This window comes from Eschrichtius robustus, chromosome 4, assembly GCF_028021215.1.
Source record: "Eschrichtius robustus isolate mEscRob2 chromosome 4, mEscRob2.pri, whole genome shotgun sequence".
NCBI classification, from domain to species: Eukaryota; Metazoa; Chordata; class Mammalia; order Artiodactyla; family Eschrichtiidae; genus Eschrichtius; species Eschrichtius robustus.
The window spans coordinates 3439816-3453881 of NC_090827.1; the positions used below are offsets into that span (position 1 = coordinate 3439816).

The 14066-nt window shown below is 45.4% G+C and overlaps 1 protein-coding gene across 2 annotated transcripts in view; it reads left to right on the forward strand.

Annotated features, from left to right (window-relative positions):
* Positions 1-14066, forward strand: part of RAPGEF2 (Rap guanine nucleotide exchange factor 2) — a 247726-nt gene that overhangs the window by 90869 nt on the left and 142791 nt on the right. For both annotated transcript variants that reach the window (XM_068542403.1, XM_068542404.1), the window contains exon 4: positions 10283-10366. In XM_068542403.1, coding sequence (XP_068398504.1) covers positions 10283-10366 — 84 coding nt within the window. The remainder of the gene's footprint in view (positions 1-10282; positions 10367-14066) is intronic.

Genomic DNA, 14066 nt, shown 5'->3' on the forward strand with positions numbered 1-14066 from the left:
TTTCAGTTTAAGACATAGTTACATGTAAACTGCTAAAAACCTTTGGATCAGAAATGCAACCATTAAAATATATTTTTTTTAAGCGTGCACACACAGCCGCTATAAACACGGGTATCGCTGAACCGCGGGCCCGATTCCCACGCACGGGTCGGACTGGATGCTTTGGTTTCCAGAAGAGTTTTCAGAGCACTTTGTTAAGGGGTTTGTCTCCCCTTATTGCAGGAGAGGAAACTTTTCGTTTCTCAGAAGAAGCTGCATTGAGGCTAGTGGAGTCTCTTTAGGCGTTTTCACTGAAATCTGTAACCTCCGAACCTCAGGCCCAGCTGCCCCTCTGCCTGCGCCTACCCGTCTCTTCAGGCCGCGGCTGGGTTTCCCGTTTCCACGGCAGCTGCCCCAGGTGCCCCCTCGCCCTGTCCGCTCCGCGTCGCCCTCCCCCTCCTCCAGTGGCCCACCTGGGCTCAGAGCTGCCTGTGCTCCTGTCCCCTCCCCTCCTGGAGGCAGAGCTGCCCCTCCTCCCCCCGGGTCCCGCCCTGTTTCCCACACACAGGGTGAGTTGCCATGTCTCCGTCCTTAGGAAGCTCTCCTGGGCTCTGGCCCATATTCAGTTACTGTACTGCTTTCTCCTTTCGGATGTGGCCAAGCTTTTATTTATTTTTACACCGTAGTCTTTTTATTTTAATTTTTTAAATTTTTAAAATTTTTATTATTTTTAATTTATTTCTTTAATTTATTTATTTTTGGCTGAGTTGGGTCTTTGTTGCTGCGCGTGGGCGCTTTCCAGTTGCGGCAAGTGAGGGCTACTCTTCGTTGCAGTGCGTGGGCTTCTCATTGCGGTGGCTTCTCTTGTTGTGGAGCATGGGCTCTAGGCGCCTGGGCTCAGTAGTTGTGGCTCGTGGGCTCAGTAGTTGTGGCGCACGGGCTTAGTTGCTCCGCAGCATGTGGGATCTTCCCGGACCAGGGCTTAAACCCGTGTCCCCTGCATTGGCAGGTGGATTCTTAACCACTGTGCCACAAGGGAAGCCCTATATCGTAGTCTTTTAAAAAAATTTTTACAATAGCACTATCTACTACCTAGGTTGCTTTGCTTTTTTTGTTTATTTTCCCTCAGGAGACAAAATACTTCAAATCTGCCTTCCTTTCTTCCCCAGCAATATGTAACCACTATTTGGAGTGTCCACGTTTCCATAAGTTTACTGTGCTTGTGTGTGTGTATAAGGAAAAAGTGAAGCCTGAGGTTTTCGTTGACTTGAAGGCATGACACCTCTAAAGACTTAGCCTCTGCACAGACTTGTAGGATAAAGATGCTCAGCCCTGAGCTTGGCGTGTTGTGATGTACACGTGTGCTCTATGTAAGTATGACAGTTCAAATAGGCACGCATGGATACACACATACCCACAAATAGACTTAAGATTGTTTTACGTACGTATGGCGATACTTTAAGCTTTCTTGCCAATAATGATATTTTTATATTTACTGTTAGTCTTTGAATGAAAATGTTTTATTTTTGTGGTGAGTCAAAGAGTAGTAAAATAAAAACATTAACAAATGTATTTCGTCTGTAAACTCCATCAGGGCAGGGACTGTGTTTGGTTCAGATTTACATGTGCCATGCCCAGCACAGACATTTGCATCTTGTCTGCTCTCTGTTGTTATTTTTTGCATTTATTTCAAGGGATATATTCCTTTGCTAGATCAGCAGGAAAAGACCTTCTTTATGGCCTAACTTCTGGGTAAAACAGCCGACTGCAGGTTAGGTGTTCGGTTCTTTGTATCAATTCTCTGTGAAACTACTTAGTGAATAAAAACCTCTGAACTAACTCCTCCTAACTATAGGTGTTCACAGTAACATGTAGCTCTCTCCCTATGCTTTCTGGTCATTGCGGGTCATGGTGCTTGTGAGCTGGTCGTGCCTTTCCCATCACCCGGGACCTTGGCAGTTGGTGGGCGGATTTGGTGTGAGTTTGGTCAGTCTCTGGATGTCTGAGTTCTGTTTAGCAGTTCGGGTGCCAGTTTTCTGTAGAAGAGGGACAGGTTTGTCGTGCAAATGAAACTGCAGTGTGTAACTGAAAGATGCAGATTTGTGAATTAATTTCATGACCCATTGGTAGTTTTCAGAAGAGTGAATTTTGGCTGCTCTCTTAAATTTGAGAAATTGTCGAGCCCTTGGGTGTAGCCCTCTGCCCTCAGTCTAGCTGAATCATTGATTGATGGATTGCCATAAGTATGTCATCTGCAGTGACTTTTTTTCTTTCATTCAAAAATAAGTTTATTGAGTAACTTCATGACTCCCAAGGCATCACCCCCTCATTTCATTTTTAAAATGGATTTTATAAATTTAAGAATGACTGCACAGTGAAGTCTGTAGAATCTTTGGCTTTACTAATTCTTTAGTATTGTTCTTTATATTGTTCCCTCTGCTTGTTAAGTGAATCATCACAGGTAAAAAAATTATGTCCACTTATCCCCCATATTTTCAAAATATATATTTTACAAAACAAAAATATTTTCAAAATACTTTAATATATTCAAAATAAAATATTTTCAAAATAAAGCTGAAATAGCCTCAGTATTTCCATCAGTTTTCAGAGTTTTTATTGATGTTACTGATTTATCCTGTTTGTTGGTCTAAGCCCCTATAATTTATTGAGAGAAGGCTAAGAATTTTCTGAAAAACTTAATGTTAAAATGATGCTTTTTTCCTTCAGAGTTTTAAGTGATAAAAGTGAAGTAACTTCCTTACAATTTAGAACTTTCAGGAAATGGAACAAAAAGTTACCCTCTACTTTTAAAATGTGTTGTTTTCATAAGTGTGGGAATTTGTGATTAAATATTATGAAGCGTATAATTTTATAGTACAGTATTGCTATTCTGTACGTCAGAAATGTACATTTTAACTCTCCGTAGAACTCTTTCTATCATACGTTCTACACTTTATGCCTGAGTACATCCCGCTGGTGTGTGCACTTCACCTTTCTTTTGACCGTGACCTGGTGTTGTCAGGGCCCACACTGGCCATGTTGCATTAACTTTTCTTGTGAGCTTACTTTGTGCCGTTGGCCGTACAAAAGTACATAAGACATGTTCTGTCTTTGAGCTTAAAGCTTAGAGCCCGATCAGAGGAGCAAGAAAAAAAATGATTAAACTTTTTGATAAATCCAATAGCAGAAGTGATGTAATGTATTTGTGAAAAAGAGTACAGTTATTGTGTATCTGAAAAGCCATCTGCATCTTGGAAGGTGGCCATTGTTAGGACTTCTGTTTTAAGCCCTGGAACACTTCGTTCATAGGAAATCCGGCTCGGATCCATTGCAGTAGCCGTGAGGGTGGGAAGAGGGCTGGACAGGCTTCTGTCCCAAGGGGCTCGCCACGTCCTACTGAATCAACTGCTGGATTCCCAGGAAAGGGGTAGAGGGTAATTTATTGTCAACAGGTAAAATTATTCCTGCTTTGGTTATCGGCATACCTGTACATTTGAGAGAACAAGTCTGTGCCGGTCAGAGGAGTCTAGTAACAGGGTAGGGGGCCAAGAGAGAGGCCGCGAACTTCAGCAGAGGCTTCGGGGTAGAGCCCGCAGAATGGGATGGGGGGTTGTGCAGAGGGAGAAATTTAGGAGGACTTTCTGTTTTCTGGTTTTATCCTTCCGTTGGATGACGTTGCTGGGACAGCAGATACAGGGAAAGAGACGGGTGCTTTCCTAGCCGTGGTCACGGGTGCCTGGCCCTCTGGGCTCCTTGCGAGCGGTCTCCACTTACTTCGTGGAACTTTGGATGGTCCTCGTTTTATTGCCCGTCTGGTTTCTTAGCTCAAGATGTGGAGCCAGTAGGCCCGGGTGGTAGGAATCCCGTTCCCATCTCTCCCAGGTGCCGCCGGCTTCGTTGTTTGGACGTGGCGTGGCATCTGGGTCGTACATATCGTAGAAGGCAGCCTCCCTTTCTAAACGGCCCCGAGCCCTGACGCGTGTCGGCCCGCGCGGCTGCGTGCGCCCCCCTCTCCCCGAGCGGGCGTCCTCTCCACCGTTTCCGGACGTTTCCGCGCGTGTTGCCCGCGCTTGTTCCCGCGCGGTTGTCGCCGCGTGCGTCTCCGGGCCCCGTTGCCGCCGTAGGTGCGGCCCGCGTGCAGCGCCGCAGGGTGCGCTCCGCCCCAGGCCCTTGTGCCCGTGCAGCGCTGTGCTGCCCCTTCCCGTACCCGCGGCGCCCTCCTTGGGCACTGACTTCTGGTCCCGGGCTGTTCGTTGTTCTGCGTGGGGACCATTCCTTCAGCTTCTGTTGGTTGGCTCACCCGCGCCCCTGCAGACACACACGCAGAGACGTGGGTTAGGTGTCGGCTTGTGGCCGGCAGGAGTGGGTGTGAGCCCCGCGTGCACTCGGGCACGGGTGCCCTTGCCCAGCGCCCCTCCCCCGTCCCTTCCCCCCGCCCCTCCCCCGTGGCCCCCCCGCGTCCCCCCCCCCCCCCACCTTTGCAGCCTTTTGGCCAACTGGGCTCCACCTAAGTTTTCGCGTTGTACTAACAACTGAATAAAGTAGCTTTTTCCCAAGTTGCTTTTTTGCCCTCTCATAGCCGCCCTTGCTGACCTAATTTGTGCTCTTGGGGGGTGTGAGCTTGTTATCCTTTCAGCCCCCTTGTCAGCGTGGCCTTGGCCCCTCGTATTCCTTCTCCCCCGTCCGGCTCCCTGGACGGGACGCGCGGCTGCGCCCGCAGCCCCTCCGTGGGGCGACACTGCCACCTCGCGCGCCGCCGGGGTACTGCGGAGGGCGTCCTCCCGGCCTCGCCGCGCTTCTCCGGCCCCCCCGGTGAGCTGAAACTCGCGTCCTGGACTTTCAGGCGTTTTAGCACCAAATCTGAGCTGGTGTCTATTCAGCTGTTAATGCACTGCTTAATAAAATGTCTGAGTGCCAGTCGAGCCGTATCCAGTGTGTCTGCTGGGGGCACTGAGTTGCTAGAGCGGTTTAAGAGCTGATGGGAGAAGGCTTCCGAGGTAGATGACGATGGCGCCCTGCTTCGAGTGAGCAAGTCCAGAGCGTCTGGGAACCCAGGAGGGAGGGACCCACTTTATTTGGAAGATACGAGAACGTTTCTCAGAGGAAGTGGTCGTTAACCTGGAATCCAGAGGGCGAGGGATGAGTTTCCTAGGCAGGAGGTTCCCTTTAGGAGCGAGAACAGCAGGTTTGTTCGAAGGTCTCGAGGCACAGGCGGAGGAAAAGGCGGAGGACGGCTGAACGGGGCGCAGTCTGAAGCCCAGGGTCTGCTGGGGTTTCCGAGCAGAGAGGACAGGTGTAGGCTGAGCCTTTCAGGGTGGGCTGTGAGGGAGGGAAAGAGGGGAAGAGAAGCAGTGTTTTCTGTCCCTGCTCTGCAAGGTGCGTGATACGTACTGTGTCATTAAATCAGAGTGACGTTGTGAAGAGGGACTGATTTGCTAGAGGTACCTCTTTAATCTTTAGGCTTCTCTCCTCTCCCTGTTACTGGTGATATAAGACTAAAGTTACTTGGAAATGGTCAGTTAGAGTTACTCCAAGATTCAGCTTTTACCATGTCAACAACCCTTGATGGAACTCCTTAGCTCATAGTTTTAAAACATAAAACAACTATTTGAGAAAAAATGACATTAGCGAATGAAACTAGTTGTATCGACAGTCGACAGAGTTGTAGTTTTTTTTTTTTCCCTGCCATTTGTTCCAGTTGGGGCTTGATTTCTAGGCAGTTTTTCTCATGGTTTTTCAACTTGACAAGCCCCCATGCATAAGAATCACCTGGGATGTTTGTTTAGACGGCATCATGATGGGTCTCCCACCCTTGATCAGGTACTGCGGTGTTGGTGGGATGGGTAGAGCCTGGGAACATTACGAATAATAATAATTATTATTATACTAATCAGTCTTCTGTTAGCCAGCTTCATTGCCAGTGTGTCTGCAAGCAAGATCTCGGATTCATTTTGCTTCCCCTCTAAGTGTAGGCAAGTTTGATGCTGTTCCTGCTAGGTGATTTCTTTTTTCATCTTTTCTTTTAAAAAAACAAACAGTCATCGCTTGGCACCTATAGAGCCCCTCAGGTGACAGGTGCCCTGTGAGAAGGGGCGTATTTGCAGACCTTGAAGGGAAGGGTCGTGCCTGGTGCTGAAACACTGCCTGCCTGACACGTAATTATACATGAGAGGGGGACAGGGTAGCACAGTGGTTTCAGCTGAGGTCAGGAGACTTTTCTGGCCGATTAAGACTGAGTAAAACAGATTTTATGGTGGCATCTCACAGCGAGGAATTTTCAGAACAGAAACCAAACCTGAGTCCTGTGGGGCGTGGGTGTGAAAGGTGAGGGGGTGTGTTTTTCTAGCTTACAGCTGTTTCCAGAGCGTCTTTAAAATGAGACTCATTGTTTTTGTATTCTTAGTTCTAATTAGTTTGCTTTTGTAAGACATGAATCTTTAAAAGAGACAAGTCACTAATAAAGACATCATGACTGTCTTATTTGGCATGGCAGGGTGTAAATGCTCACCAGATCCAGTCAGCGTTCGAATGGTCATTCTCTGCAGATGCCTCCACCAGCAAACACAGCTCTTGCGAGTTAAGATTTGAATTTTTTGGAAAAGGGCAAGAAACAGGCAAATGAAATTATAATAAGTGACAGAGATTGGGGACCATTTTCTTCTCTTCACTTCCTTAAATCTTTGCCAAGGCTTTCCTGATACGAAGAGTCAGCCCCAAGTGTAGGGTAATCGGTGGGTATTCAGGGGGCCAGAATGTTTGCTGTCACAAGTGTCTTATCCATTTTGGACATGGGTTGGCTTTTACTTCACGCGTGTTTTATGATCAGCTCCAGGAAAGCTGAGTTTACAAACATTGTGTTAATTTTGTCCATAGTAATTTTACTTTCAGAAAGGACAGATGTGGAGTAACTAAAAAGCCAGGGGATGTTTGTTACATTCTCTGTGTCACAATTCATCTGGACCATGGTGACGTTTATTGTGCTTCTTACCATGGTAACAACTATGGGATGGTCACTCTTTGTGTTTACTGAGCCTCTGCACAGCTCTGGTCACATGCCTAGTTAATGGTGATCAACCTTGATTTCCTACTAGATTTCATTTCCCTCGACCAATCTTTTGGTGATAAAGGGAACGTGGTAAGTGCAAGAGCAGATTAAAAGTTTACAAGATAATTCCTTTTTTCTTCTTTTTATTTCAGTGTTTTATTACTTGTTAAAAAAAAAATTTAAACTATTTTTGCATCTGACAGAACACATTTTTACTCGACAGAAATCAGAATTAATAATCATGCTTTCACCTTATGTTAAGGAAGACAAGTACGTTTTCCCCCCTAAGCTAGGTGAATGATTGTTTTAAATTTATTTATTTATTTTTGGCTGCGTTGGGTCTTTGTTTCTGTGCGCGGGCTTCCTCTAGTTGCGGCGAGTGCGGGCTACTCTTCGTTGTGGTGCGCGGGCTTCTCATTGAGGTGGCTTCTCTTGTTGTGGAGCACAGGCTCTAGGCACGTGGACTCAGTAGTTGTGGCTCGTGGGCTCTAGGTGCACAGGCTTCCGTAGTTGTGGCTCGCGGGCTCTAGAGCGCAGGCTCAGTAGTTGTGGTGCACGGGCTTAGTTGCTCCGTGGCATGTGGGATCTTCCCGGACTAGGGCTCGAACCCGTGTACCCTGCATTGGCAGGTGGATTCTTAATCACTCTGCCACCAGGGAAGTCCTAGGTGAATGATTGTTGATTGCAAAAGCTCATGACTAAACACTAGAGAGAAAGGGGTATAAATTATTTTTTGAAGTACTTTGCATTTTCATTTGAGAAATCATTTTACTTTGATGGTTTCATTGGAACTAAAGTCTGTTTGACAATATTTTCCTTCATGTTTTCTTGAGGCTTTGCTATTGAGGACTAAGCAGTTGTGAAATTGGTAAAGAATGGGCTTGGGAGGAAACAGTGACTTGCTGCTGATTTGCTCTGGAAGCAGATAGCAATGAAAGTGATTAGGTGATATTGATTAGTGTGTTAAATAACTTAATTATTCAGAATTTTAAATAGAACTTGGTGGTCTTTGGAAACTTCTGGAATCCATGTGCCAAAAGGAAAAAAAGAGTAAAAAGGTTTGGCAGAGGTTGCGGAAGACTGCCTTGCAACCCACGTGTGGTTTGCTGGGCTGCAGCTTCCAGGCTGTCCTCGTGGAAGAGATGGGGTAGGCTGTGTGCCTCCTTCTGGTGGTTAGAATGTGGACAGGTGTGGGTTGGGAGCTGCCCCTTAGAGCCTGAGATGGAGGCCACGGCCGGGGTGAGCGAGCTACACAGGGGGAGAGCCTGGGTCCCCGACACCAGGCTGTCACTACACGTGTGAGAGAAATGGGCTCCTCCATTGTTCGGCCACTGCTGTGTCGGGCTTTCTGCTTTGTTTTCATAGTAGCTGAGCCTGTATCCTGACTAATAAATTTGATAAACTTGCCTCTATAAAATAAAACAACCTAAGGCATGGCAAAATCACAATAAAGTTCAAACAGAAGCAGCAAACTGGGGAAAAGGTTGTCACAGCTCATGGCTTCAAAATGCTAATTTGTATAAAGTGCTTCTAGATAAGAAAAAGTCTCATGATTTATAGAAAATTGGCTAAAAGTTATGAACTGATTTCACAGAAAAAGAAATAGGCCTCATGAACATAAGAAAAAAGATGCTTTTACAATAAAGAAGAAAAATAAAAGTACACTAAGAGGGCTTCCCTGGTGGCACAGTGGTTAAGAATCCGCCTGCCAATGCAGGGGACACGGGTTCGAGCCCTGGTCCGGGAAGATCCCACACGCCGCGGAGCAACTAAGCCCGTGCGCCACGACTACTGAGCCCGCGAGCCACAACTACTGAAGCCCATGTGCCACAACTACTGAAGCCTGCATGCCTAGAGCCCGTGCTCCGCGACAAGAGAAGCCACCGCAATGAGAAGCCCGCGCACCGCAACTAGCGAAAGCCCAGGCGCAGCAAAGAAGACCCAACACAGCCAAAAAAAGTACACTGAAATACAGTTTTCATCGAGCAGATTGGCAAAAACCCCAAAGTGTGATAGACAACCTCAGGGAAGGAGTACCCCTCAGCCCTCGCTTCAACTGCACTCCTGGCCTCCCTGCCCAGCTGCCTGGCCTGTGGCCTCTGCACGCATCTCCCTTCCCTTGGCCGAGAATTCTCGTCCCTCGGGAGCCATTGTCTACTCACTTCCTTTGTTCGCATCTGCTCTTCTCAACGAGACTTGTCCACCATATGTTTAAAATTATAACACCCCACCCCTATTTTCCTTACCCTGCGGTAACTTACTCCCAGAGAATGGATTCATAATTTACTAATCTATTGTATTTATTGTTTACTATGTGTACTGTCCCATCAGAATACAAGTTCCATGAGGGTAAGGATCTTTGTTGTTGTTTCCTGAAGTATCCTAAGCACCTAGAACAGCCTTCATCCTGAAATTGTTAAACATTGGTTAAAGAAATAGACAGACTCTCCTTGCAAGGCGGTGGGAAGGTGGTGAGCACATAAGGTACTAACTAACCACCGCGACCATGTTTATCAGAGTCACAGTGTCTGTGCCCTTTGGCTCAGCAGCTGCAGCTCTGGTTTTCTGGTCAAGGTTACTCCTGTAGATACAAGGTGACTCATCACAGTTTTCATTTTCTTTTAAAATAACTGCATACACGAGAAACCACTGAAATGACCGGCAGTAGGGGCTTGCTTAAGTCAAATAAGGCACATCCAACAAGACAGCTGTCCCCTGATGGAAAGATCTCTGCGTTAGCACAGAGGAAAGAGCTCTGTAGTGTGTGCCATCTTCTCTGTAAAAAGAAGAGGGTGGAGGGGTAAGAATGTATGTCCATCCTTGTGTGTGCATGAGGAAGTTCTGAAAGATGCCAGCGAGTGTGGTGGAGAAATGTCAGGGCTTGGGAGACGGGGGAAAGGGAGGGAAAACTCAGGTCCGCTGTTTACCTCTTTGTATTTTTGTTTCATGAAACAAGGGAAAGTATTTTCAGCTCAAAAAAATTAAACTAAAAAACAAAGCTTGGAATGGTAGGTGCCATAGGTCTAAGGAACGTTTAAAACATTTAAGTATACTGATAAATATCTTTAGCTTATTTAGGTGTGAAAAATAATTTTTAATTCCAATAGTTGAAGAATGGTATTTTAGGTGTGTGTTTTATGACATTTCATTGTTCTTCAGGATTCTACGAGTAACGTGGATACTGTGTGCTTTGTATGTTGCTATTTTAATTTTTTTTGTTGGAGATAATCATCTGATTTTATTATCTTCTCTTTTCAGTCCTGATGATATTGGGACCTGCTGGTACATCCTCCTCTCTGGTTCCGTGTTCATCAAGGAATCCATGTTTCTGCCACGAAGCAGGTATTGGATAGACGTTCTGGAGTAGAGTTTCCGTGGAGCTTGAAATCCTTTTGCAGAATGAGTTCTTTTCCCGAATTCCTCTCTCGTCGGATTTCCTGTTCTACTGACACAAAGCAAGGCAGTACCTTGGGGTGTTGGTATATAAATCTTAAGAAAGGACTCTTCCATGTTGTAAACACTGATTCAGCCTCTTTAACAAAGGGCAAGGACAAAGGACGTGCTGGTGACGTGTTACGTGGACGTACCAGGCTAGTTGAGGGCTCGTGTGTTCAGAGGGAATGAAAACTGCCTCCGTAACGGGGTCGCATACATGTCTAAAGAGAGGCCGAGAGGGTTCCCTGGGCCCACGTGGGACGAGAAACAAACCAGGGACTAGGTCACCCCTGGGGACGTTCTCCCTGGGACTTTGGCTCCTGAGTGCTGACTGTTGGTTTATGGCCTGTGTCCCTAAAGCTTGCACCATTTGACGGCCGTGCCCATGTCTTTTCTTCGGATCTTCAGGCCACAGTCTGGGGGGCCGGGCCGGGGCAGCGGTTACCTAGTTCCAAGCAGCTGTGGCCAGAGAGGGTCAGGGCTCCCCTGCCACTAATGCGCTGCCCCTGTGCGGGTTCCTGAGGGTCCCTGGAACCACTGAGTTTCGGGAGTGATTTTTTTCCCCTCATTGTGTGTGTTTCACAATTAAGTATGTTTATTTTGACTAAAGATTTAAAGATTTTAACTGATTAAGTATCTTTATTTAAAATTACTGAATAAATAAATTGACTAAATTTATTAAAGCATAGCAATCTATGCCCCTCCACTCCCCACCTCCTATAACCTGACTCTCTCATAAAAATATTAAGATACATTTCAGAATGGGTCAGAGACATGTGAAGAATGTGTTTTAGAAATGTTTGTAAGAAGAGTAAGTGAGACGGGGAGAGGTCATTTGTATCGGCCTGGTGAGGTGCAGGAGGTGCCGGGATGGGCCCAGGGTGGCAGGAAGGAGGCCCGAGGTGCCATCTCCGATGGGAGAAGCCTCCGGCGTGGTTCCCAGGCCTCCCCGCCCTCCTGCTCCTCCCAGATCAGCTCGGCAGGCATTATTCTGCTTGGAAAACGGCCCCGTGAGGGAGGGAAGAGCCATTGCCTGTTTGTTTTTTGCTCTCGCAGTAGCACTAGTTACAGGATGGTGGTAGCCCTGGTCGTAGTCGTAAACAGAAGTCATAGTTGTAGTGGTACTAAAATGATGAGAGAACAGTAGCTAAGGCTTTGGTAGGTAGTGCTTTCTGTCTGCCAGGCATCATTTGAAAAGCTTTATTTATATATAAATCATTTAATTTCATGACTGTCGTTTGAGGTAGGTATGGTCGTTACCTGCATTTTTTTTTTAAACTTTTAATTTTGAACTAATTTTAGACCTACAGAAAAATTGCAAAAAAATAGTAGAGTTCCCATATACCCCCCTCATCCAGCTTCTCCTAAAATTATAATGTCTTGTGTGATCATAATACAATGAATAAAACCAGGAAATTCACTTTGGTGCAGTACTATTAACTAATCTACAGATCTTTGAATTTCACCGACTTTCCACTAGATCCCGCCTTGCATTTATTTTTTATTGCTCCTTAGTCTTCTCCAGTCACTGGCAGTTCTTCAGTTTTTCCTTATCTTTCAGGACTTTGATATTTTCGAAGAGTCAGGTGTTTTGTATGATGTTCCTCAATTTGGTTTTGTCTGATGTACTCACATGATTAGAATGAGGTTTTGCATTTTTGGCAAGATGTTACCTGCATTTGATAACTGAGGAAACTCTGGCAGTGTAGGCTGGTGGGTGGTTGTCCATCCTCGAAATCTGCCCGGGAGGCTTGGTGTGACCCTGTGAATGAGTCCCGTCATTCAGGGACTCTGTTTCCCAGAGGAGTTGAATAGAACACTCTTCCTTCAAACACAGGACCTACTATTTGCTCTCTTTCTGGGGGCTCTGACTCTATTTCCAAACTTGGAGGTGGGTAGAAGCAAGTAATATCTAAGCATAGGCATGTTTTAAAAATTACATATAATTTTAATGTAAAAAGTAATGATAATTACTATATAAATGCTCAAAGGTAAAGGTAAGGAAAACTATCCTCTGAAGTCTGTCATCCAAGGTAATCATCCTTTAATATTCTAGTCTTTTCCCATCTAGCCTTACATGTATGTGTTCTACATACTTAAGAGCATACTTTATAAACAATTTAATTTCTTGCTAATTTCAATGAAAGGGTATGTATTTGCTTGACTCATTAATGTCAAAAACTCTTTGTAAAGGCTTACTCGTTATGCATTAGGTTGTCTGTCTAATGTTCAGTTATTTGAACTTTCCACAGTTTGGTTAATAATTGTACAGAGTAAGTTTTTGATACTTTTTATTATAAATAGTGGTATAAGGAATGTGATCTGAAGTTTATGCATCTTAGAGAGAACCCAGGTTGGCGACGCCGTGATACAAGGTCTGTTGTACAAATGAAATCTATAGACCGAGTCCCCAGAACGGCACAGGAGCCTGTGGCCGTCTTTCCTGACTACCAGCCATCATCAGCTTCAAGTGACAGCTTGTCCTAACTTGTGGAACGGGAACCCAGTGTTCAGAAGACCGCTGTTCTACAAGAAAGAGGACTTGCAGTTCAGGCCTGTTTGATGAATACATTGGCTTCCACGTCTAATTATTTTCAAAGATGACATGCGTTACTCTTTCTCTGGCTGTCTGTCAAATGCTGGCGAGTCAGGGCTGTAAGGGGGTGAAGAAGGGACGGTGTTTCTGACTGAATGACAAGCCAGCGCTATTTATAGGTTATTTCTTCACGTTGCGCCTGGTGACCTTTGCTGCGTCTGAGTTATTTGTTTCCTTTGGAGATGTTGCCTTAGGGACAGTCCTGAGATTGTTTTCGTAAGAAGGGCCCTCTGCTGGTCCTACCTTAAAGGTTAACATTAGTGAGTCATAGGTATTTTCCTCTCCAGGAAACACTGAGATTTGATTAAAGCGTCATGTGGATGAGGTGTTAGTAGCAGTCTGGTTTTATAAAACAACTAGTTCACAGGTGACTGTCTCCATTTACCATGTTTTTCTCATGTTAGCCTGGAAATTGGTTATCCATATATATAATAAGTAACCTGACCATTCTCTTGAAAGTTTCAACTCATTTTGACGGGTAATTCACCCCGAACAGTTAGTTTTGGATCAAAGCACTTTGGACAACATTTTCACATTTTTGACTAATTCTCATGAAATTGCCTTGACATGTGATATCATCCAGTAGGAAGGGTGGTGTACACCGCAGAAAATCTGCCCTTTGGCTTCCAGATTTCATGAGCTTTATTGAATTCCTCAGTTGACATTTAGGCCAGCATTTATGTTTTTGTTTTTAGATAAAGGTGGTTCTGTATTTTGGTTATTCAAGCATGAATATTATTCCTTGATGAGATTTTTAACATTTGTGGAGCTTATGAATCCCTTTGTGACTGTCAGTGACAACCTATTCACTCTGCCCCACTCCACGCCGTGTCAGTGATAAGATGTTGTTTTATGAGTTTTGTTGTAAACCTATTAGAAGTTTACCGAGTTGTGAAACATGGATATTTGCACAGGTGGCGGTCATGTCACTTATAATGTTGCGTGTAATGCCGTTGATACAATTCAGTGTCTTTGTATGAGCAGAAAGAGGGTGAGCAAAGGCAAGGTAGC